This window comes from Lissotriton helveticus, chromosome 4_1, assembly GCF_964261635.1.
Source record: "Lissotriton helveticus chromosome 4_1, aLisHel1.1, whole genome shotgun sequence".
Classification (NCBI taxonomy): Eukaryota; Metazoa; Chordata; class Amphibia; order Caudata; family Salamandridae; genus Lissotriton; species Lissotriton helveticus.
Window position 1 is genome coordinate 1,606,975,930 of NC_136063.1, and position 26,747 is coordinate 1,607,002,676.

Consider the following 26,747-nt stretch of genomic DNA (forward strand, 5'->3'; position numbering starts at 1 on the left):
AGATCACGAGCTAGATAAGCACAGAAGGAGCACAGAAGAAACAATGAATGCTGGGAGGGGTTCAGACAAGACGCAGTGATTTACCATCCATCGGGCCATTTCTTCCCATCTAGCTAATTTCATCTTCAAAGCAGGTGACATGCATTTAGCCATTTTCGGGAGTGAATAAATATAAATAAATGTCCTTCCCCGGGGTCTGTTCAGGAAAGAGCCCTCCCCATACACGCTTCCCAGAGTCAGGCTGCTTTGTGGATGGAAGGTGATAAGAAGAGAATGTGGAAGAAAAAAGAGAGTAAGGCATGTGAAGAAGCAGGCACGAGTGAGTGAAAATAGGGACAGCATGAATGAGAGGAGGCAGAGACTTAAGGAAGAGTGGCGCAGTTTCTGCCACAGCGCAATTTAGGCGTTTGTTCAGGTAGATAAACTGATAACCACTATTGAAACTCAGCACTGCGTTATACACACTGCAAGCGGTGTTGTAACATTGCCCTCCGCTCTTCTTGCAGTACTGGAGTAGGTCCTTACAGCACAGTAAATTGCAAGTGCGCGACTGGTGCTTGTGCAGCAATGCACTTTCTTAGACTTTCACAACCGAGTTCACTCTGCCAAACCCCTCACACCACCTCACATACAAATGTATCCCTCACAGAAAAACATGCACTCTCATGGAGGGTTTCAGGAAAAAGAAAAAAAGAGTTCCTGAGCATTCGTGGAAGAAATGAAGAAGCCAATCAGAGAGATGGTAAGGCGCTAGGCTCCATGTGAGAGACAAAAACATGTTGGATGAGTTAAAGTAAGCAGAGCCAGCGAATAGAGAATAGTAGGTTTCGAGTGACAAAATAAAAAGTCAATGGTACAAATGCATTCCTAGGTAAGCTTTTAGAACGTCCCCAGTATGTCTTTGCAACCAGACATCTGCAATGTCTGGTAGACTTCGACCTAGAAATGGACTTCAAACCTACTCAAGGGCTTACAGCCATGCTGTCTTGCTTCTCACCCTAATACCAAAAGCACTTTGCAATCTTTTCAGTATATCAATGACATACACTCCCCCATATTCAGAAATGCAAGGAACATCTTAATGGTCCATGGCCACACTTTTCTCTTGGTTTCTTTTTATGGCCATCAGACACAAATGTGCCTTAGCTCATTATTTTTTACTGTGTCTTGCCATGTTCAGTAGTTTTGCATTTCTGATTAGTTTTTGGTTTAGCCAAAGTTGTGTTATCAATGTCTTAACACCTCTCAGTGTTCGTTTTAATCACTTTGAAAGTGTTGTTTTTTAATTTGCTTATATTGAACGTTCAATTGTTCACCTTCTCTTAAAGGTTGTGCTTTTCCTTTTCTGAAGGGGGCCTCCAGGTTAAAAAATACCACAGTAACTAAAAGGTTCTACGGTTTCCTACAGTGAACATAGAAGCCCCTTCTTTCTTGCTATGGTAGGAGCTGTGTGTTACTTTGGCTTTTTCCCCGATACGGTACTGTAATAGACAGTTCCACAACACCATTGTCACTGACATCTCATCCTCCACCAACAACCCTTAATCTTTAGAAGCACTTTCTAGGTGTTAATACCACAGGACACCCATTTGAAACTATCTGATTCATGCATTATGGTACTATTTACAAAGTCATTTATGAGTGGTTCCACTTTTATGTATAATTCCTAAAATTTTGCACTTCTAGTTTTATGTACATGTGTGTGGTTTTCAATGTTATAGTGCCCCAAACAATTCTTTACTTACCAGTTTTGTTTTATTCATTTCGTATATCATGTTTTTTTAATATGGCTATTCTTATTTAAGTCTTTGTGCACCATAATTACCATGAATGATCCCGAATGTCAGAAACAACACTGAGGTCTTTTCATATTCGAGTTTGTAGTGTGGGTCAGGTGCATTTGTAGCAATACCGACACGCATACAGATATGCTAGTTTACAAAAAATAAATCCCCCACCTAAATGAGTCGTACTTTTTAAATGCCTGACGCAGGACACCAGGGCTAACCATTGTCTTGACACTCATGGGGGAATGCAGGAAGACTCCCCTGTTTGGGTGTCCCGAGTGTTGGTGCCTTTCATGGCTCACAACACTATATTCATCCCTTATCTAGGGATATTTGAAACTCAGCATGGCAGAACGTTCCTTAACTACGGTCACTAAACAGCATAAAGTTGGCTAGATTTGAGGGACTCGTGGAATAGTTGTGTTGGCCCCCCTTTTGTCAAATATGAAGTCTACATACTATTGTGACGGGTTTGGGCTGGATTTTAGGTGATACCAGCCTGTGCCTCCTTTCTGAGTTGATGCTTGGTCGGCTCTGCCCACCTCGGGAAAACTCATGGTGCAGGGGCTGTGTCCTCTGGATTGCTGTGTATGGACTGGTGGTGCAGAAGGCAGTTTGTTCAGAACTTACATGTCACCTTGTCTCTCCTTGGCTGCCCCCCTGGGATGTTCGGACTACCTGGAGAGCTGTCTTCCAGAGACGCGTTGGCTTACAGCTCACCATCGTGGCTTGCTGGCACCCTTTTGAAATGTGAGATGTTCCGAGTGATGGTTTCTGCCTCCTTCTTGGCAGCTATCCTAGTACTTTTTACGGCTGTGGCAGTCCAAGGCGCTGCTTAGATTGGCAGGTGAAATTTGCCCCCAGGGTGCTGATCCCTTGCGTTCATCTAATCTCTTCGGCAAACGATGCAATGTTTGGCACACAGCTGGCACGAGGCGTAATCGTTGTCGCTTGCTGGCCAGGAGTTGGAGCAGTTTGTGGGTTCGGGGCGATCTACCCATAGGGGGTGGTGGGAAATGGTGCCTCACTTTACCCGCCCGAGGCACAGGCAGCTAGGGGCATTGCCGTTGGTGGATTAAGGTATCAGCCGATACTCTTGAAGAAATTTGTAAATGGCTCGCTCCATGTTTTTATCTTCCACAACTGCCATGCGAATTACTTTCTTCAAAGTTTTTACAAACCTCTCAGTTGGCTTGGAGCCACCTCATTGTGATACGTTGATGCTTTGTGCTACGAGATCCGAGATACCCAGCCCATTCCCTGCTGTTGAATGGTGGGCTTTTATTGGTGCAGATTTCCTTGATCAGCCTTTGAGCAGCCATGATTTTTTATACTTCCATATGACCTCAGATGCAGAGGTGGATGGTACTATTTCCTCTTCTGGGTATAGGGAGAAATCGTCTATGAGGATGAGCATCAAAGAGCTGTTGGGTGGTCTCCCGAAATGGGCGCTGACACTGTGTCACGGGGTGGTGAGCCCCTCTTTCGTGATGATGGGTGCTGTAGGTTCAAGTTGGCCGGTTGTTTGGCAGGCAATGCAGTCTTTGACGGTCTTTGTCTACTTGTTGATCCATGTCGGGAAACCAGACTTTGCTTTTGAGCCAATTTTTTACTTTTAAACCCCCCCCCCTTGGTGAGCTCTATAAGCCAGGTGAACTGCTTGATGCCTTAGGTTATTGTGGAGGACTAACCCAGGTCATCAGAGGAGACAGCCCTCTGCTGTCACTGAGATAGAATACCGAACATAGTACAAGAACTGTAGAGCCTCTTATGTGCAATGGGTAGAATGACAGTGTAAGGTGTTCTAGTTGCCGTTTCGTACTGCTTTGATGGCGATCTACGGGCAGTCGTAGTCTTCTGTGGCTTCCATGATGTATGACAGGGAAATAGGGATTGGTTTGGATCTTTCTACAATGAGGCAGAGTTACTCTTTGGTGTCCTTAGCTTCTTTAGCTTCAAATGTGGTGGCCAGTTGAGTGTGGTGTGACAAGAAGTCTTCTGAATTGCAGGTGCCTGGCCGGTACTCCAGGGTGAATCTGAACACTTGTAACTGCAGGATCCACTTCTTGTTTCTCTGTGGCAATATGGATGCGAAAGCCTTGAATAACAGGATCAGTTGTTTGTGATCCAAGTAGATGGTGAAGGAGTGGCCGTACAAGTAGTTCAGTAGGCGTGATCGTTTAGCTCACTTAGGCAACAGGGGCTCATCCGCCACAGTTTTGACGCTGGGGCAATGCGGCCTCATCTCCGATGGGGCTTGCGTCCACTGCCAGTTGAGACTCCTGAGGATGAAGTATGCTTAGGTCGTGTCAGCTGACAATGCTTCTTTTGTATTACGAAAGACTTGTTCTTACAATTCTCCCCATTAACTGTTTGCGGTAGGTCACCATACCTAGAAAACTGCAGACCCCTGACACTGAAGTGGTAGCAGGTCGTCTTGAATGTCCTTCTCCTTTGCCAGAACAGACCCTGTGCCATGTCCAGAGAACTGGTAGCCAAAACAATTGATGCTTCTTTGTAGAAACTCACATTTTTCTAATTGAAGCGTTAGGCCAGGATCCACCAGTCTGGCAAATACTCCCAGTAGGCAGCTGAAATGGCTGTTCAAAGTTGGTGCGTGCACCAAGATGTATTCACTTAACGTTCAACACTCCTGGGAGACTGGTTAACGCTTCTTAGATTATGTGCTGGAAAACCTCGGCAGCAGTATTATGCCGAAGTTCAATCAGTTATTTCTCCAGAGACCCACATGGGTGGAGAAGGTTGTTATAGAATGCAAGTCTGGGTGTAATGGTATCTGGTGATAGCGCAGCTGGAGGTCCATTTTGGAAAACCACTTTGACCCTTAGAGCTCTCCGATAATGTCATCTATTGTGCGTGTCATGTGACGTTCTTGTTCTGATGGCCTGGTTAATCACCCTTATGTCAACACAGAACCACACGGCGTCCTACTGCTTGGATTTGTTGGCCACTACAGCCAGGGAGACCCTTGGAGTAGGTCCTGTCACCTATCTATTATGCCAGCCTCTTTGAGGTGCTTTAGTTCTTTTTCCACTTGGGGCTGACATGAAATGCTATCCGCCTGTGACAGAGTGCTATAGTTTCAATTGACATAGCTATGCGGTTGGACAGCTTTGCCCTTGAGACACCTTAAGCCACCAAATACCCTATGCCACCAAGTAGGTGGCAAATTCTTGGTTGAATTTATTGATGTCACTTGCATGGATGCTGAAAGCGAAATTCACCTGTTTTAGGTATTGGGTGGTTGATTTGGTGACACTGGAGGAAGCTAGCACCTTCCTGGGAAGCATAGATTTTGGCTTTGGTGGTGGTGGCCTGGTAGGTGTCTTCAGTGTGAAAAACACCAGCAAGCCACAGGGGTGAGCTGTTGCTGAAAGTGTAAACCTTGACATCTAGTGGAGCAAAGCACAGGCAGGGAAGGCAGGTTGTGATGCAGATCAGCAGACAAGATGTTGATTGTGGCCCCTGTGTCAATTAGAGCAGTGATTGGTAGGCCTTGTACTTGTAGGAGACACTTGGGGGCGGACTGGGATGTTCCGTCTGTTGGTTCGATGGATTGCACCACGTAATCAACTTCCTGCTCATCGTCATCAATATCGGTTTCTGCCAGTGATTTAGGGGTCTATATCAACGGAGCATGTGCCCTGTTTCTGTAGGGTGCGGAGCTGTCTCTTGGTGTAGTGGCATACTATGGAAAAATTATTCAGTTTCCCGCATGTGGCGCACTTTTTAGCCCACCATAGGTAGTCACTGCCGTGGGGGTAGGGATCCCCGCTCCACCTGCAGGGTCAGCTTGGGTTTGGTTGTCTCCGACTTAGTCTTCCAGGTCTTTTTTTTTATCGCATTGACTGCCTTCTCCTTGTGGGCCGCCCTTGCTTTGGAAAGCTCTTTGGCCTGCCCTAGGGAGAGGATTTCCTGCATCGACATGTTGGGCTCTTGCAAAATGCGTTCTCCGAGTGCTTGCTAGAGCTTTCAGGCAGGCGTGGAACATGTACACCGATTTGTCTGGTTTCTGCCTTGTGTGGCGAAGGAGGAAGTGTTCATAATCAGGGTTTGCAAAGAGTTCAACATGGGCAGAAATAGTGTTTTTGAGCTTTATGTCTGTGCGGGTGGACCTGCTTCAACTACGGATTTGGAGATCTTATGCACGTTGGCCCCACCCAGGTGAAGAAGCAGAGGTCACATTCTGCCATGCTCAATGTCCATTGCTTTGAAGTACATCTTGAGGTGTTCTACCCAGGCTTTTCATCTGGCAGCTTGTGTCGGGTGGGGGGGGGGAGCTGGTTACAGTAAAGGGCTCCAGGATGGACGACATGCTGGGTCAGCTACTCACGGGAATGGGAGCAGGTTTGCTTGGAAAAAACAGATGGGCGGCGTGGTACTCACAGGTAGGAGCAGGAGGTGTGAGTATCAGCGTCTGGCATGGAAGGTGGCTCTGTGGTGGAGGTCCTGTAGAAGAGCAGGAGTGCCACCGTGTGAACGTGGCCCATCAGGCTGGGGGGAATGGCTTCAGGTGATGCAACGTAGTGGTGGGGTCCTCAGAATGTGAGTCTCCTGATGTGTCAGACTGGCTGTGAGGTGCCACAGGAGAAATGCCGCGGCACTCAGGGCAGGGAGGGTGTGCCCACTGAGGTGATCAGCAGGTGGCTGCAGGGCTGAATACAGTGAGGATGGGTGGGCTCCCCTCGTGATGAATGCTGGTGAGAGAAGTTCCCCTCCAGGCCATTTTTGCGGGCCGGGGTGGGGTGAGGGGCCCACTCGGTGAGAGCCGTATCTTTTGGGCCTCGCGGTGTGCTGCTTCCGCAGGCTGGACGGCGATGAGGCAGGTTGGGAGCAGAAGTGAGAGAGCCCGCTGATACATTCGGAGGGTCTGTGTGGCCTCCTCCTCGCCAGTGTAGTGTGACTCAGGCGCATTTGCAGCAATAAAGACACGGACACAAATATGCTGGTTTACAAACAGTAACTCTCCGTCTATTTTATTTTATTTTATTTTATTTAAAGTTTTATATAGCGCGAACAAGACCCGTGGGTATCAGAGCGCTTCACATAAAAGTAGTTTAAATATTAACAAGAAGATAACCATTAAACAAACAAATAGATATGAGGTAGATAGTTATATGGCTATAGTGAGTGCTTAAGTAACTACATTCCACTCAGGTTCGTTGATTATAATACGAATTAACTTTACAACATGAGGATATGTCATTTGTCCTTTTTGTCATACCTATGAGGTAGCGGTTATATAGTTTCAGGATGTGAGATAGTTGTATGAATTAGTTTTGACAAGAGGTAGCAATTGGTATACAGTTTAGTTACAAAAGGAAAGTTGACAGTATCAGACCATCATTATCTTTCATCTAATTCACGGCAGTCCTTCCCTTTCTGCTAGCATTCGATCTCCTAGTGAGACATAACCTTGTCTATATAAGGTATTTACTCATTAAGAAGCTCTTCACTTCTCGCTTAAATTTTGAGGTATTAGGAATCTTCCTAATGCTTGGAGGCAATGAATTCCAAATCCTGGGGGCAGCTCCTGAGAATGCTCTGTCATAAGTTTTTTTCTTTCTGAATATGGCTGGGCGCAGCACCAGCTCTTTGGCACTCCTGGCCGGTCTGTTGCCTCCTGATAGCTCAATTTTCTTGGATAGGTATCTAGGAGTATTGTAGTGGAGTGCTCTGTGGGTGATACATGCTATCTTTAGTTGAATTCTGGCCTCATAGGGTAGCCAATTCAACGCTTTCAGGTGAGGGGAGATGTGGTCAAACTTCCTAGATCCGGTGATGAGTCTCGCCGCAGCATTGAGGCAGGCTTTTAGTGGTGCTGTGGATGTTTTTGGTAGACCTGCTAAGGTGGTGCAACCATATTCAATCCTAGAGATGACTAAAGATTGGATTGCCAGTTTCAAATCTGCTTCAGAGATGAATGGTTTCAATTTTCTTAGGTAGTTCAGGTGGAAGCGAGCGTTTTTTGCCATTGAATTAATATGAGTTTTCATGTCAAGACTCTCGTCTAAAGTGATTCCTAGCGACTTAGCTGAGTTGACTAGAGTCGGGGTGCAGTTGAGCGCAGTCACCAACTTGGTCCATTCCTTTATTTCCGTAACGCACTTTGGTGGAGAGATTAGTAAGAATTCTGTTTTTTGAGCATTTAGCTTCAGATGATTGGTAGTTGGCCATTGCAATGCCCTTTTTAATATTTCATTCATTCGCTCAATGTCTTCAAGGGAGGTGATCTTTATATATATTTGCGTATCATCCGCATACATATGATAAGATACCTGTGAGTTACTGAGAATTGTTGTAAGAGGTTCAACATACAAGTTAAACAGATCAGGGGATAATGTCGATCCTTGTGGGACTCCGATTGAGTTAGGGCAGGATGGTGAAATTGAATGATTGACCAGGAAACGTTGTGTTCTGTTCCGTAGGAAAGATTCGAACCATTTCAACACATTTCCAGACACTCCCATCCTGTCTTGTAGCCTGTCCAGTAAAGCTTCGTGATTTACTGTGTCAAATGCCGATGACAGGTCCAGGAGAATTAGCAAGCATGCTTGATTTCGATCAAGAGCCAGTAGCGCGTCGTCGACAATATGGAGGATCGCTGTTTCCGTGCTATGCCCTGATCTGAATCCTGATTGGCAGTCATCTAGTAGGGAAAACTTGTTGATGTGATGGCTCAGCTGGCCCTGCACGCATTTCTCAATTAGTTTGGCCAATAGAGGGATGTTGGTTACTGGTCGAAAGTTATTCGGGTCAGTAGCATCTGCAGTAGGTTTTTTGATCAATGGAACAACTTGACCAGTTTTTAGACAGTCTGGGAGGGTCCCTTGTGACAGTGATGCATTTATTATTTTGGTCCAGATTGGCACCACAATGTGGCTGATTTCTCTTAAGCATTTCGCAGGTAGGGGATCTTGATAGTGGTTGTTGGGTTTGATTTTCGCGAGCATCTTGGCGATCGTGTTCTGATTGTATAATTCGAATGTGTCCCACTTTGCATTGTTTTTTGTTGTGCTACACACTGTAGTCGAATTGGGATCGTTCGTAGTCAGTGGTTGAATGGGGAGGTTATTTGCTGCGCTTAAGAGCTCCGTTTCAAGCGCTTTGGCTTTTTCCGTGAAAAATGTAGAAAATTCCTCGCTACTTATGGATGTTTTTACGTTTTCATGCGCTGTTTTGGTTAGTTTGTTTGATTGTTGTTTCAGGATTTCAAACAGTTTCCGTGGTCTGTTTTTGGCATTATCCAGTTCCGATCTTATGAATTCCTTTTTGGAGTTGATGATCTTTTTGTTATATTGGTTTCTAATTTTTCTGAGGGCTTTCAGCTCAGGGGATGAAGGGTTTTGTCTCCATTTCCTTTCGGCCATTCTTAGTTTGCGCCTATCTTCGTTCAATGATCCGTCAAACCATGGATTCTTCGTCTTTTCCGTTATTCTTTTTAGTTTTAATGGCATGGTGTTGTTGACGATGTTCCCGATTGAGGTTATATAATGCTCTGTCAACTCGTTTGCATTCTGTAAGTTGCTGGGTGGCTTTAAGTCACTCTCACAGCTTTGTACTAGTAGTTCAATATTAGTGTCTCTAGTGTCTCGGATCCATTTTTTAACATTGGCAGGTTGAACAGTCTTGCCCCTTTTCAATATGGGTATCCGGAATGTTATTGCATAGTGGTCCGACCAGTCACATGGGGCTATTGAGAGGATTGATGTATTTTTGATGTCTGAAATAATCCAGTCAAGTGTTGCTCCTTTTGAGTGTGTGGGTTCCGTGCATGCTTGGTTGAGTTTTAGCTCAACAAGGAAATCCTTAAGCGTGTTGACTAGCTTGTCATTGCAGTCGTCCCAATGTAAGTTAAAATCTCCTAAGAATATGTTATTGGCATTCGTGTTAGAGTTGGTCATAATGATCTCCATTAACTGTTCTATGAACTTAGCGTTCTCTCCTGGCGGGTGGTAAAACGCATGTAGATTGCATCTTTGATTCGTTGCTGATTTTATATTGAGACCTAAGTATTCGCAAGATTCTAGAGGGTCAGATTGAATTTGATTGACCTCTATCTCTGATCGGTGAATGCAGGCAATTCCTCCTCCTGTCTTTATAGGTCTATCTAGTCTCACAATGCTATATTCAGGTGGTACTAAGAGATCCATGGTTGGGGATGATGATTCCGATAGCCACGTTTCTGTAAGAATTGCCAGATCAATTTCTTTGTTGATGATGAGGTCTGCTATGTCTGACGCATGTTTTGTAGCCGATCGACAGTTGAGTAGGAGGCATGTCAGTTGTTTCCCAGGGTTCTTAATCTTCAGCGTTTCGTGTTCGGAATTAAGCAGGACTTGTTGTAAGTTGTTATGGTTAAGTTTCCTATCGTTCTTTCTTGATGTTCTATTAGGGTCAATCGGAACTGTTTTGATGTTCTCCTCTTCTTCATGATCAGGCGAATCATAGGATTGGAGTAAGGCAGTGGCATCTTCCTTGGACAGGGCCTTCGTCCTTTTTGGTCGGTTGTTCCTATTCGCTAGTGATATGTCAATTTCTTTGCTCTTTCTATGTATGGAGTGTACAAGATCTTGAATATTTGTGATCTGAGAATGGGTGCTTGCTGTCATTTCCAGTATTTCTTTCATCGCTTGTAAAGTACTAATTGTGATTTGTGTCATGTTGCTGACTAGTTTCTGAAGATCCTTAGTAGCCTTCTGGTTCCTGATTAGTTTCTTGGGGATGGTTAGCCTGTGTGTCCAGGGGTTGTATGTCGCTTTTCTCGGTTTTCGATCTTTTCTTAGTGCCTCAGTCATTTCCTGTATATCCTCTGTTTGGTCGTCTGTACCATTCCTTCTTGGGATGTTGTGTGAGTTGTCTGAGTTATGTAAAGATAGGAGTGTTTTTGTAGGTGAGGTTCTACCTGGTTTTAGTATAGTATTAGCGGTAGGTAGCGCACGGTTGTTATCTCCTATCTTATCTGTTTCTTGGTTTACATCGAGTGGTTCACTCGGCACCACTGTGTGTTCTGCGTGGGAAGGCTCGGTGTTTGGAAGCGGTGTCGGCTCTTCTCTTTGGAGTTGGTCTTGTTCTTTATTCTCCAGACTCGTCGATCTTCCTGTCCGTTCTGTCTTATTTTTCGATATAATCTCTCCTGTATCAGTTTTCTTTCCAGGTTTAGTAGCTGGCTCCACGCAGCCTCCCGTTCGATTGATATAAATCGTATCATGAGTGACTTCTGGTGGGGTTGGGTGTATTTGGTGTCTTAAGCCCTCTAGTGATTCTTTTATAGAAGGGAATATCTTGTCGAACTTCATAAGTTCACTGTTCGCTGCCTGTATCAGCACTATTCCGGTTTTATATATGGTGATGCATAGTTCTGCTCTGCATCTTCTTGATGGTGAGGTCATTATTTTTGTGCCATGTGGGATGTTTTTCGTACCTTTTATGTTGAGCGTTCTTGTGAAGGCATTGCGCCATTTAGCCGTTTTATTAGTGTAAAAGATCAAGTCATGCGTTATAGTGCCTTTATCTGAATTAAAGTATGGGTCGGCGAACAGACGGGTTGTGTGCCTGATGTTGCTGGTTCTCATGGGGGAATGCTGCTAGACTCCCCTTAAGGGTGTCCCAAGTGTGGGAGTCCTTCATGGCTCGCAACACTACAGAGCTAATGTAGATTGACTGGCTGGACGTACATTGAATGGTTGGGCTCAGGATAGCATCTTGTGAGTGAGGCAAAATTAACATTTAGCAAAGGCTATAAACTGTTTAGCTTTGTCCAGAGAGAAGGATTCCCTTTCAGAGTACAGGTGCAGCATAGTCAGCAGCTGTGCAAGTTTCACTAGCACTCACAACAGTCACAGCACAGATAACAGCAGTTCTTTTTAGACTCCTAACAATATGTCAGTGGAAGCAACAGTACATTGCAAGACTCCGACACTAAAATCAGTATGCACGTGCAGCAACTGTTTAGGCCTCCACAATACAAATGTAGACGCAGCACAGGAGGCTGTAATGCAAGCTTCTTCCAAAAATAGGGCTCAGGACTGCAGGACAGAAAAAAGGTTCCTTATAAACATGTAATATGTGAAACAGTATCTGTGCAAGCCTTCCTTGCACTAAAGTGCCATAGCATGAGATGGAGAATGCATGCTTTTATCATACAGAAGCACAATGCAGACAACAGCTTTTCACTATTCTCAGGCACTGATTGGACAACAGGAGAATAAGCTTCTGACGCAAGTTAAGCATAGCTCTAGCATTAGGCTGAGCACAAGGTCATACTCCATCAAATGGGTTTACTTATATAACTTCCCAAAATACCTCATGATTGCCAAAACCCTCCAAGCTGTCTCTAGGCAGACCGTACAACAAAAGAAGGGTTGGGCCTTTACGTAGTACACTTTGTATGAAAAAGAGACACCCCTCGATTGTAGTACACAAGTGTTGAAATGGGAACTGTGGCATTTCCCACAGTGGAGCTATCAGATGTTATATTTAATTCTCAGGTCTTGGGGGCCTGCAAGCACTTCTTTGTCAGGCACTCGGTTGATCGCTGTTGGCTACCAGTATTTTAAGTAAATGTTAGAGTTCTCGGTTAAGTTTCTAAATACCTACTGTATTGTTTCAGTGGGCTTACACGTAAAAGGTGATGCAATAGGGCACCTTTTGGTAAAACACTGTGCGGTAAGAGAGCATCATGGTGAGGGAATAGTATTGGTGCACACGGTATATTTTTTAGTACAATTCCTCAAAAACAGCACTAAGGATCACAGTTCTTATTTGTATATATTTGCTCAGTGTCTTAATTTTTCCAAAGTCTGTTGATTTTTCCTTCCATTGAAACGCTTTATGTGAAACATCACAAGAGACAGGTGCCTTGGTCAGGAAATCCAGGAAAGTTAGAGGAGTCAAGTCAGGATCGAGAAACATAATTGAAGCAATGGGGTCGGAATGTAGCTGAATCAAGAGTTATGACGACGAGTCCAGATTACTTCGGAGTAGGGCGCACAGGGATAGGACGGACTCGGAAGGATTGTGGTTAAAAGTGACTGTTTTGGAGATACAACATTATTAGCCGACAGGCGAGCCAAGAGATGTCGCCGGTACAAGAAATACACGTTATTCGGGCAGCTCCTTGCCTGGCTTAGGGACAGTGAGTGGCTGTTAATCCTCGTATTGTGCTTTGTGTGTCGCTGCATCTGAAAATGAATGCAGATGAGTGTCGGGGAGAGTGAGTTTGTCCCTTATTTTTCCATTTTATCCTTTTGTTGACGCCCTTTAATTTTTTTCTTTCTCTTATTTTGAGGAGTGTAGTGTTGGGCCTTAGGCCCACATGGTGTAGGAAATGAGACACACGGACACCAGTTAGGGATAGCAGATCTGGCCTCGAGCACGTGCGCTCAGGCTCTTTTATTAACAGCGTCACCTGACCCAGTGACGTCTGTGGTGGGTGGGTGTTTAGTGTATAGTTACACTGCAACAACTAGACTGTGTCCTGGCAGGACACTACATTCCTCCCCAACTTTAATGAAAGGAAAAGCGAATGTCCAACCTGTAAGAAAACAGAACAATAACAGTTGATAGCCCCAACAGATCTTCTTCAGGCGATCAGCTGGGAGAATGTTGAAAGTTCCAGGACTACAAAGTCAGTCAGATGAGCTTCACCTCGGCGGTGTACTTCAGATCATCCTTGTCTTGCTGTGTTGACGCTTATGTACAGTGTTCTCACTTTGGGAGCAGAAAGGGTGTGACCCTTGAGGGGTCTCGCAGGTGTTCCTAGTCCAGTGGATGACAACGCTTGTTGGTTGTAGGAGACGACTATGTCACGAGTGGTCTTTCTTTGGATTTGCTGATCTTGATGCCTTCACATCTCCGTCCGGCCAAGTAAACTTCCGACTTGCCTTCCTTGCCAGACTCCTCTCTCACGGGAGCCTTGAAGACTGGCCTCTCCTGCTTGGACTCTTCTCTCACTAGAGACGCTGGGAGGACCCTCTTGCCGGACACAGCGGGACCGGGTGGGCCGTGCGGGCTTTGCATGAGCCGCGCAAAGGCGTCGCTGCCGAACTGCCAACGGACTCACCGCCAAGTCTCTCATGATGTCCTCGGGGGTGTTGATGTCGTCCGCCAGGATGGTCTTGCCGTTAGGACATGGGTTCAGTGTCTTCAACAGACCGTTTCTCAGTGCCAGGTGATTACCTGGGGCCTTCATGCTTCCTGTTGCCTGTCGTGGAGCTGCCGCTGCTGCACCTCTCCCATCCGGATTCCTCTCTCACAGGATATGCGGCCGAGGCCCTTGTCCCCTGGACCGCCACTTGATCGCGTGGGCTGTACGGGTCGCTGCCGAACTTCGGACATGGCCACAGTCGAGTATTGTGTAGTCCACAAGGGTGGATTGTCTAGTGCTCGGGTATGCTCTGCTTCGGTAAGCTTCAGGTTCACGGGGCACCCATGCAGTTCTTCAGTGGTTGGTCTCCTCGAATGCAGGTTGTAGGGATTACTGGGATCCACGCGGATGTTGCGATGTTCCTTGGACAGCACCGATGTTCCTGTGTGCTGATTGTTACGATGCTCCTTGGACAGCACCGATGTTCCTGTGTGCTGTAGTTCTCTCTCCTCCTCTGTGGAGTGATGTGATTCTCCATTCTTCCTCTTCGTTCACTTCCTCGACGCGGTCCGGTCTTCTTTCTTGCTTTCTCACGCTAACCAGGATTCTCCATGTAGCGGGCCCTCTACATGTCGTCCCCGTGGTCTTGTCCATGTGGTAGGACACTGTCTTCACTTGGCTTGGTGACTAGACCTGTCGTCGTATCTTTTATGGCGTCGCGCCCTTGCTTTCCATGTTCCTTCTTGCGACGTTATTTGGTCTTCTTGCTGTCGTTGGCCTTCCCGACCAGTCTTCCCCAGGAGGCGTGCACTCCGCCTGTTTCTTTCTGGTCTGGGCATAGCTCTCCGGCATGGTGTTCTTCTCTTCTCTGACTGGACCAGTTGTCGCGATCTTCTCTGTTGTTGCTTTTCTTTCCATGGTGACCAGACTGGGTGGTCGGTTCTCATCTTGGGCATGAGTTGTCATGCTATGCTGTTTTCTTTGGGGTCGCTATTCACCGTCACGGTGTTTTGGCGTTGGCGCGCTTTGTCTGCGCGGAGGAGGGTTGCGTCACCGATCCTGGTGCAACCTTGGGTCATGCTGCCAGGCGTGCTGACGATGGCGCTCCGGTTGCTGCGAGACATGGCTGTCTCTGTTGGGGACCTTTGTGTGCTGTCCCGTGGCATTGGCGTGTCGCTGTGTAGCGTCACTTTGGCGCCCTGGATTCCTGGCACGTTCCGGCGCAGTGCTGCGCAGTCCTGTCGTGCGGGTGTGGAATTCTTGGACGCTTGTTGCGAGTCATTGGGTACTTGCTGCTTTGGCTGGTGTCAGGGACTTGCTGCTTTGGACCGTTGGCGGTAGTAGGTGAGGCTGCGGTGAACACCTGTGGCCACAAGGCGTCGCTGCTCTCTCCGTCGTTTGATCGCGGCACTCGTTTTCCCTGGACGTTCTTCCAGTGCTTGGCAGTCGTTTCCTCCAGACGTTCTGTCAGTGCTTGGATGCTTAGTGAGGCGTTCGTGGCTCTTTTCCACGTCGCGTTGGAAGTGGCATCTGCAGACCCTTTGCTGGTGTGCGTGGGTGTCCTCTGCGTGGTTGCGCACTTACTTGCTGCGTGGTAGTAGATTCTAGTTGTGGTTGCGTTGTGTTGCGTTGCGCATTTACTTGCTGCTTGGTTCCTTGGGGCGTTACTCAGTCCGTTGCCCCTCGCTGCTATTGACCCATCGTGGGTTTGTGTAAGGCTTGTTTCTTTGGTGTGTGTAGGTGTGATGGTGCTGGATGGCCACCAAATAGCAGGGGGGGGCTCCTCGGCAGTCTTCCAGGATCTGCAGGGCTCTGCTGAATGAAAATGCCGGCACTGGGACGTGTGACTCTGTAGTGTGGGGGTCCGACCCAGTAAGTAGGTGGCTTGCAGATTCACTGATTGCACTGGGCCCCCAGGAGTCCTTTGGTCTGTACTAGTTTTGTGTTTCTGGCGCGTTCCTGCGCCTCGTGGCGTGTTACTGCGTTGCTGGCTTGTTTTCTGCGCGGTCTCCCTTTTGTCTTCAGGAGGTTGCGTATTGACGTGGCGTCCTTTGGGCATGGCAGTGTTCCTGCACACGGTTAGTTCAGTCTCACATTGTGTAGTTGCAGGCTTGCGCCGGTGCTATCTGGTGCGTGGAGTTCCTTCACTCCTTGCGTGTTGCTGCGCAGTGCTGTGCTGTTGTGCAGTTATTTTGTGCGTCTGTTTTCTTGGTGCACTACTGTGCATCAGTGGAGCTGCCTTGATGCTCTTGCTGTAGGTCGCAGCAGCCTGAGATTGCTTCTGTGGCAGAATGCTGGTGGCTCTTGACACTGTGCGTAGCTACAGTCCTAGGGTGACTGCTTTGTGCAATGCTTGTTGCAGTTCCTTGTGGTGTGTGTGTGTGCAATTGATTGACCCAAGGCTTGTTCGCTTCTGTGGAGCTCTGTTCTTGGCACTGATTGTGGGCTGCAGCAAACGAGTGTTCTTAGTTGCAGGCTTGACTTCCCACCATGGGCTTTATTTTTCGCTTTAAAAGCTGCAGTGGCGCAAAACGGCCACTAGATGGCAGGGTAGGGTTAACTAGGAGACCTTCTATCTTGCACCTGACTCGGTTCCGTGTACCGGCTGTCCTCGTTGCTCCATGCCTACTCCAAATGCTCCGGTGAGTTTTCAGTTTTCTTTTTCAGGGGGTCATGCAGTCACCGTAATACCACAGTCAGTGTGGGGGGGGGGGGCCCACAGTGCAATTCACGGCACTGCCGGACGTATTTGGATACTGTCAGTGCTTCAATACAGGCTGGTTGCTTTGCACGGCCACAGGCTGCCTTGGACTCTCTCTTCTCCTGCTGCAAGGGGGTGGGGGGAAAGTCAGCACTCCTACCGTGACATGCTGGCTGCGTTTTGGGCACTTTGTCATCTCTGCTCCCGTCGGCTGTTGGCCACACGCTGGCTCCTCTTGCCGCCCGCAGCAGCCTACTAGCTCACACGCTGCGCGGGTGTGGGGGTCTGTGCTGCTGTTGGAGTCTGTCTACTCCGTTCGTGGCAAAGCTGTTTTCCCTGGTGGGGTGGGGGTGGGTGGCGGCTCTACACTCCGTCTCTTTTGTGCAGCAGGCTCACTTGCTGGGGGCATCTCTCGACGCGGGGAGGCTCCGCTTCCAGCAGGGGCTCATCACACCCCCTTGACTGTCGGAGCATCTTATGTTTCGCTGCGGGACACAGCAGGTGGTGTAGGTAGGGCATGCCATGAGTTCCCCTCCCCTTTTAGACGCAGCGGTCGGGCATGTACTTCGAACGCGGGTGGGCTCCGCTTTATGTACTGTATGTGGGCAGCAGTTGTGCTTCCTGCCCGCCCCTCATTAGATCCCCTATTGCTGGCCGGGTGCGGCCTTCAGTCTTTTCACCCTGCCGCCGCAGCTCGCCAGAAAGTCACACGCTGCGCGGCGGGGGAGGGGAGGTGTTCAGGCAGGCCGCGGGTGGGCTCCGCTGGCCTTGCCTTATTCCGAGTTTATTTTTACGGCCGCGTTGCACGCAGGCCATGCGGGTGGGCACCGCAGTTGTGCCGTATGCAAAGGGGGTCGCTCCTGGCATTCGTGGCCCCCTCCGCTCACCTTCGGCCGACGGGCCTGATGCTTTGTCGCGGTCATGGCGGGTGGGCTCCGTCCGGCCGGTGCACCTCTCCGGTGGTGGTCTCCGCCTCGCGGCCGTCGCAGGTGGGCACTGGGCGGTCCGCTCGGCACCGATGGGTCACTGTGTTGCGGCCGATGCGGGTAGGCTCCGCTCGGCTCTCTCTTCGCCCCAGGCAGGGGCTCAGTCGCGGCCGACGCGGGTAGGCTCCGGTCGGTCCGCTCCACTCTCGCCTCGCGCATGGAGGCTCACGCTGGGCACAGAGGTGCGGGGTGGACTCCCGGACACCTCACCATGGATCCTCAGGCCCGGGGCACAGCACACGCCCCGTGGGCCTCTCGGCGGCCGGCGCCGCTTCCCCAGGGGGGTGCCCTGCACCTGGGCACTTCCCTTCTTCTTTCCGGGGATTGTTCAGCTTTTCACGGCACGCGTGGCATTGCGTTACCGCCTCGTCACCAATGTAGTGTTGGGCCTTAGGCCCACATGGTGTAGGAAATGAGACACACGGACACCAGTTAGGGATAGCAGATCTGGCCTCGAGCACGTGCGCTCAGGCTCTTTTATTAACAGCGTCACCTGACCCAGTGACGTCTGTGGTGGGTGGGTGTTTAGTGTATAGTTACACTGCAACAACTAGACTGTGTCCTGGCAGGACACTACAAGGAGTGACACACACTATCTACTGTGTGCCTTAACTCACTATTGACTGAAGAGGCACTTTCGTTTTATGCCCGAACCTATCAGCATTGGTGATGCTTGTGTTTTTTTCATAACACACGAGTGCGGTGCCAACTACTGCTCCCTTGGTAAGGCCGGGAAAGTTTTTTTTTCCCCAGCCTCGAAAGGTTTGGGGGTGTTTGTTATCCTCTTGATCCCCCGCCAGGTTGGGGGTGCATGCCTCTTGTTTACGGTGTACTCTATTAAGCCTCTGTGGCGGGTTGTGAGCTGGTATTCAAAACTGGGTGAGTCCCAGGTCTACTCGTTTATTTATACATTTTGCAGCTGCAGAAAGGTAGTCTGCACATGAGCAATTTAAAAGACCTTATTTTGCAGTGTCTGTGAACAGTCACATAGTATGATGCTGCATTAACAGCTGTAACGAAGATATAGAATGGGTTTTAAAACTTCTATTACTTGTTCTATTGTCTTATCATTTCAAATTGAGAAATGTCAGATTCAGCAATATAATTTCAACGTGATGTCAGATGACACTAATTAATACAAAATAAAAATTAAAGTATCATTATCTAAATACATTATTTCCTTAAAACTATGAGTGTGTGAAATTTGCGTTTGCATATTTACGCAAAATTGTGGCAAAATTACACGAAACGTGTTTTGCCATTTTACTCCTGTATTAGGGCAAAATGTGTCCTCCTATCAATGCTTGAGGCAAGGATGCCTTTTCCGCTTTAAAAAAAGTGCGAAAAACAAAAGCACCATGAACAGCTTGTGTTTTTTGTTCCGCTGCAATTTTCACTGCAAACTTTGCGCGTAATTAAGAAAGCGAGGTAATTGTGCAATTTCGAGAATCTCAGTAACCCGTTTAGCGACAAACTCCCTAGTTAAGTGGATTGCGCCGGCATTATTTAAATTTCACCTAAGCCTAGTTTGAAATCAAGTTAAAAGAACATTATAGCTATTAAAATGTGGTACAGAAGATTTTCAGCAAAAGATGAAGCCACAATAAAGCAGCGATACTAAACGAGCACATAAAATGGGGACTCATTGCCATCTACTGGCGGACGGTTACAATTAACAGCATTTTCATGTACATACACATTTCCACCTTCTTTAGTATGAATGACACTCATAATTAAAGTTGAGTGCTTCTCCCAGACAACAATTCCCCTAACTTAAACTGCCAAGAAAAACGTCTCATATGTTACAGTTGAACCGCGTTTGTAATGGAACTCTCGCTTCGTTCAATGAATTCCCGGCCATTATGTAATACTGAGCTCAAATCTCAATATATATATATACTACTTTCGCAAGTGGTGGTCTCCCTCGGCGATTCAATTCAAGTTTGCTCTGAGATTTGCAATCCGCACAGTATCAGTATTTTCGTGACATGTTTTAAATGTGGGTTCTACAGATTATAAATACAGCTTCCAGTTTTCCATTTTTACTGATTTTTATAGATAAATACAGGCAGTAAACAATCTATTTCATGTCTGTATTTATTTTGTAAAGCAGAAAAATCCCGAAAAGTGTGCTTCTTGTAAGTGACAGTCCTTGTTGTCCTTCATGAATTCAAACCAACTGCTAAGCAGATAGACATTCTAGGGAATTAAAAACAGGATCAGATTCCCTTAAATGCAGGCATATGTTAACATATATTTGTATGTAATGCTAATATTTACCTGCCGGTGTAGTGTTTTGTTATATCTTGCTGCTTAATTTGCTAAAATGCGACAGTCATCAAAGTATGAATGCATGTTTATTAGTTAAATAAATGTGGAAATATACAATTTTATTCTCAAAATATAAAATAAATATGAATAAATACAGATGGAAATGGTAAGAAAATAAATATCAAGAGGATGCTGGTGCTCGGAGGACTGGCGCTCTTGCACATTATAAAGATGGCACTGAATCAGTTTTTTATTCTTTTTTGTCAACCTCACCCTTAACCCCTCCCGTGCTCATGACGAGCTCAGCTCGTCATGAGGCACGGTTGCGCAGTGCTCATGACGAGCTGAGCTCGTCATGACCCGCATGGCGCTTACATGCTGGGATAGTTCCCCTGCTGTGCTGAGTGTTCCACGCAAACGGGTGTGGTCATGACGAACTCAGCTCGTCATGAGCACAGCGCTACCATGCAGCGTGACGAGCTGAGCTCATCACAAGCACAGTGGCGCTGCGCGCGCCTGCCTCCCCCCAGCGCTGCGGGGTAATTAGCCACGCGGCGAAGGGGTTAAGAAAGGCTGGGGGTTGCTGCCATCGATGTTTGCTGGGAGAGGAAAACAAATACCCTCCGGTCTTCACATGAGGTTGTGTGTATGGGGTTAATAAGGCCCTGAAGTGGTAAAGAAGATTAACAACCATACTTGGGCAAGGTGAAAAGATAGAAAATGTGATGGCCCAGGGCCGGACTGGTAATTCCAGGCACCGGGCAATCCCCCGGTAGGCTGGATGGGGTGGAGGCCGGTTTTGTGACAAGGGGCTGGTTTGAACCCTGGCGTGTGACCAAGCAAACAACAAGCACAACTATCTGCATAAAATGCAGCTGCTGGTGGTTCGGCACGTTACGTACCGTCCGTGTCTGTGGTGTCATGTCACCCTATTTTATTTACTTTAGACTAGCCTATTGCTTATGAAAAATCCACCTGGGTGGCTGCACCATGCGCCGCATGCAGCGCGCAGTGTTGTCTACTCTTAGTTTCCGCCTTCGTGCCTGCGCGGCGTGCCGCGGTACAATCATTCACCCTTAGGGAGGATTCTGGAGTCCGTGTACCTGGTGATAATGTGGAAGCGCTTTGGGGGTCGCGCAATAAAAAGTGCGTGTGACTGCGAGGCAGAGGAGGCCAAAGAGTAAAACGACTGAGAAAGAGAGGCTGGAGCGGGGCCTGAAGGCACCCCATAATTTAATTATTTGTAGCCTGCCCCGGGCTGTGTCTGCCTCCGGCGCCAGGTGCCCGCAGGTGAGTGATCGTTTGCATTTCATGCAAACCCACCTTGATCAAGTGACAAGTCATGGCCAGGCACTGTTTGGGGGCGTCGCGACCGGGCCGTAATTAAAAGCAAAAGCCTGGTTATGCTCTGGCCCGGTTCCGCGTCCGCCTGCAGTGCCTGCTTCCTTGCAGCTGTGTGCAGATCTGATCCGCTTCGTCTCCTCCTTGTGTTTTGCTCCGTACATGTGACGCATCTGCCTTAACTTTGCAGCTATTTACCATTTAGGGACCGGGTACTGGAGGAGGCTGTAAAATAGGAACAACATTCAACTGAAAGGAATAATGTCAAACCCAATGAAAAATTAGAAACAGATGAAATTTAACGTTCAGTATTTCCTTTGCTAGCCGATCACCACTGATATGTCAGTTTAGAGTTTTTCATCCGTTTTTGGTTTGGTTTGCATGTTCTACTTCCAATCAGACATGGTAGCATCTCCTGTGCTCTGTGTACAGACATGGAATTATCCGTTAGCAAGACTACACTTACTACAGGCATGCGCAGTGAACTCAAAGCGGCTGTACTGTACCATACCATCTCTGTTTACCACTAGCACAGTCAGATAAACCTTTCAACAGTAGAGCATACAGGTTCAGGAATACAAAGTCTGGTGCACAACATGTCTCGTATAGCACGACAACTCTCTTTACACTTAGCAACAACTACTGCCATACAATATGACAGCAGACTGCCTGCGCCTTCTGTTGTTATCTTTGATACAGCGCTCAGCCTTGGGCTGGAGGGATGGGCATTTTCTCCATGCAGGCTGTAATGCATCTTGCATGGAGAACAGGGAAAGTGCGCATGACTGGTTTGGGTGACACAAGAGGGCCGACCAAACACTTATTTCGCACCTTGGAGTGGGCAAACCACTCTTTCCCTGCCCTCCTCCGAGTGAAGAGCAGCCCCACCCAACTACCCGCCCGCAAAAGAGGCAGGAAACATAAAATGACAATAACTCTAAGTTATTATCCTTTTATGTTTCTTCTTCCTGGCACTGCTTAAAAGCAGTGATGCGGCGCTCCTCTGCCATAGCAGAGGAGCCGCCCCTGGACTTGAAGTCGGAGATGCAGTAAGCTGCTCCAATTTTAAATGATGATTTACTCATACATGACTAAGGGGAGGAGATATGAGACACCTGAACCATCTCACTCTTGGGCAAGGTAGATTTTTTTGTTTTGTTTTTAACAAGCTCCGCTGGGCTAGTTATTCTTCCTCAACTGCTTGATAATGCCCGTACTCGTTAATTGTTCTACACTCTTTCTTGGCATGTCTGGGGCTGTATTTGCTACACGCTTAGTCCTGGTTGATGGGGGGGAAGGGTATAAGGGCAAAGGTGTTTAAATGGGTGAAGTCTGTCTTGCCAGTAAGAAAGGCTGAGAAGGGGTCTGCATAAGTGGTGGATGTAATGCCAGCCCACGTATACATACTGCAGCTTTATCAGTCCACTTATCAGTTTCTTTTCTTTTGTTTGTTTCCCAGTATTTATTAAACATTTGGAGAATTCGGTTGTTGTATGTAAATGCAAGATTTTTTATGTTTTCCCTTTTTTTGTAATTATTTTTCATTTTTTTCTTATACATATGTATCCAGCAAGGGTAGGTTCACTCTCGTCATATTTTTGCTTTTTTCTCCATTGTGGATGGACATAAATTCACCAATTCAACAAAACTTATCAGATGATAAAAAGTCTGCTGAAGCAGTACATTTTGGTGGAATTCTGTTTGGCAATTTCAGAGTTGTTTTCAATTGGCTATGGGAAAATCCATTTTAATGCAAAATATATGTTTTTGAACTCACCTCGAACCACTCACCCCTTATAACCTTTGAAATATTTGACCAATCGGCACCAAATTTTGCATGCTGAAGTTCGTTCAACCAAAATGCACCAATATTTGGCACAAAGTTAGTGCAAAAATGAGATTTTGTACTTTTTGAGGTGTGAAACATAACTAAAGATTTGCAACCATGCCTCCGTTTATTTATAGATTTGCACATAATACAGCAACAATTGTAACACAAGACCATTTAAATGTACGCCATATTTATATTTTATCTCTTGTCTTTTTTTTACTACGACACATTGTTTGTGCACTTTTGGTACACGTTTGAAATGTGATGCCCGATTCCTCACGCCCTACCCGTTTTTTTCTTTATTTTTAACATTACAAGAGTTTTTTGTTTATCTCACCCGGTGCAATTGTGCATCTCCCTGTAAGCTGGAAAAAAACTCAGGTGAAAAGTTTATAGGAACATTCATGGTATACAATTAGTAGCTAGGGACACTCTGCGCTTCACTGTTCGGACTCAGGGTGATAACATTCAGTACCTAAAAGTATGTAGGGCATGTTATTTTATGGACGTCTATATGCTAACTGTTGAAAGTATTAGATGTAAATGGGGTTAAATGAAACCTGAAAAAAATAATCAAAGGTATGGTGAAGTGTAGTAGTAATGGTTTCATTTATTTTTGTAATGATACCTCATTTGTATACAAAGCCTTTAGAAACAAGCATTGGCATAGCCGAAAGGTCTCGCCTTTGGGACCTTACAGGTGTTTAGCCATGCAACAGTTGATGTTGCACCAAGGATATTGTGCTGCATAATCAATTACTTTTATGTTCTGAAAGGCGAGACGTATTGGCTATGGCAATGTTTTTGTAGCAGAACTATGTTTCTAAACACTACTACAATGTAATGAATTGCGAGCTCCTGAAAAATCTTGTTCTAGCTTTTTTGCTTAAAAAGCAAATGTGGAACAGCTTTACAATTAGTTTTAATGTTAAAGTCGCCTGAATGCTAAAAATACAAAATGTACCTTCTAAGCAATGTGCAGTAATATTTTGTTAGCATACATAAAACACCCAATTAGAGCTTGGTAGTTTGGTTATTATTTTTGAGCGATTGGCATCGCTAATATGTGTTGTTTTTTTGGCACCTTATAAGTGTGTAACCAAAGATATTGGCAGTGGTTTGTCCAGGAATAACTGACAAGTGTTTGTTAGTTTAAATTTTATTGCAAGAATTTTCAGTTAACATTTTTAGTACTTTAAAGTAAGTTGAGTGGAAAAACAAATATTTATGATGTACATTTATACATGTTTTATAAATATATTCATTCTGTTGCAATATCTTATAATATTTTTGTAATAATGCCATTGCAAAATATTACTTAACAAGTCTGTGGTAAATATGGCATAAGTGCATGAGATAAGTCTAATACACATCTGTATTTATTATAAACCAGTCTATTAGAAGTTTATTGCTAATATCCATATATAGATATGTTTCGGTATTGTGCACTTGTGTTGTTATTGTAGATGGCCCCAGAAATCTGTGAACACGCAGCAGCCACAGGTTCTAGTGAAAGCAGGGTTGACTCTAAGTTTCATCTTTCCTATAACTTGAGAAGAGAGGCGGCATGTGCTATGAGAGAGCCCTTGTTTATATGGTGTGGTAGAGAGCAGCCCCTGTTTTAATGTATTATACTAAAATACATGCTAGCAGATACTTTTGACAAAATACGATTCTTTTTAGTGCAGCTGCTCGATATGTAGCACAGTTATTGGCAGAGATCAACAAGCCACAAACTTGTTTTGGAGAAGACGGTTAACAAGGGAGGGCAAGGGTGAGACAGGAATGGGGAGAGAGAGTAAACAAATATAAAAAAGCGGGTGCGGCCACGCTAATTAAAAACAGATGGCCCCAGAAACCTGTACACATGCAGCAGCCACAGGTTCAAATGAAAGCAGGGCTGACTCGAAATTTCATCCTTCCTATCACTTGTATGTGCTAGGAGAGAGTGCTTGTTTATATGGTGTGTGTAGAGAGCAGCTAATGTTTTAATGTGTTATACAAAAATACATGCTAACAGATACTTTAACAAAGTAAGATTTTTTTAAGTACAGCTGCTAGATATGTAGCACAGAAATTGGCAGAGATTAAAAAGCCACACAGTTGTTGAAAAAGAACCGGTTGACAATCGAGGGTGAGGCAGACAGTGGAAGGGAAAGCTAAGAAATATACACACAAGCGCGCAGCCACGTTAATTACAAACAGATGGCCCCTGCGCGCTGTTGCTCGCTCCCGCAAGTTGGATGCCACCACAAGCACGAATGCTTGAAAAGTGCAGACTGGTTTCTAAAGGTCATCTCCTAGAGCAGCGCGTGCGTGCTGCACTAGGCTCGACCTAAAAAGGGGAAAAATTGACTTTCAGCTAGTTCAAAAATAACATTTTCAAAACGCTTCAATCTATGGTATTGCACTTCGAGGCACCTAATAGTATATAGTTTTGTGCTGCTCAAAATGATGCAACTGATCCGCTGAACAAGATAAATGAACTGACTTAATTATTCTTCAAAAATCCAATTCAATTGCTACCAAATCAAATGCCATTTCAGTGAGACTGTATTTTTGCATGATTATTTTGACAATTTTGCTACAGAGTTTATTTTTTAAATGCAATTAGTTAACATGTAAGAACATATTTTACAAACATAAATCCTTGCACAGTAAACTGTTTAAAGAAAAATAAAATATTTAAAGCAGTACTTCTTTTTCACCACAGTATGAGCCGACTTGGAGGCCTCGTTACAGTGCTGTGCTTCTTTTACAACCACGGTGAAGTAAGTATGTCTCACGAGTCATGATTTTTTAATATTTTATTCACAATATAGTTTTTTTTTTTCTTTGAACCATTAGTTCCTTATTTGGAGTCTGGTTGCGTGGGATAGCCAATGTTCACATCAAATAACTAAGACAGATACAGAATCTTCAATTTTTGGTAGATGCCCCTTGCCAAGAATAGGATTATTCATTTGGGAAGGATACAAACACTAACTTAAAACATCCACTCTGTTAATGTCCAAACGCAGTTAGGAGAGTATATCTGCTCGACCTCTGGTAGCTGTGGCGTTAGCAGCAGGTAGGGCCTGGAGAAGTGCACTTTAAATACAAGCAATACTGACAATTTCAAAGAACACTATACAATAACATTTCAAAACCAAGTTAGAGAATATAGACCATTTTAATGAGCAGAGAGATCATTAAAAAGAGGTTGAGGGAAACCAAAGATGTGAATTTTAAAGTTTAAAGTCGAAAATCACCCAGTTTTGCTGCTGACTGGGACCTAGGCACAATTTTAGGCAGACTGTAATAGAGTGGTCACTGGATACTCTAAGTAGGTCATCCCAGTCAAAGATTTTACGTTCCGACTTACTTTCTGAAATGGATGTCAATATCTTCTAGTATGCAAGGACGAAGGCTATCGCTGGCAATGGTTTCTCAAAGTCTGATACGTCGAAATCCTCAACTGGGGCATTGATGGAAACTGTAACCAAGCAGGTCTCTACGAGGCCTGAAACTTTCAGAGTGAGGTCCCTTTCAACTAGTTTCAGCGCAGCAAAAATGGGGGACAAACCTTTTGCCCGCCTAGGGTGCAACCTTCCAGGGCAAGCAACAGCACCTTCTTCCTTTCCTCCAGAGGTGGTAGAAAATGGCCCACTTATCCCCTAATTCTGTGAACGTTTTTCTTGGTTAGTTCGAAATCCTCCAGCTCCACAGAGCAGGTTTCTAG

General features: G+C 45.9%; 1 protein-coding gene across 1 annotated transcript in view; it reads left to right on the forward strand.

The window, feature by feature from the left end:
* The window catches only part of DPY19L1 (dpy-19 like C-mannosyltransferase 1), a 543,661-nt gene that overhangs the window by 198,056 nt on the left and 318,858 nt on the right, over positions 1 to 26,747 (forward strand). Inside the window, exon 7 of the mRNA XM_078688229.1 lies at positions 25,740 to 25,797. Coding sequence (XP_078544355.1) covers positions 25,740 to 25,797 — 58 coding nt within the window. The remainder of the gene's footprint in view (positions 1 to 25,739; positions 25,798 to 26,747) is intronic.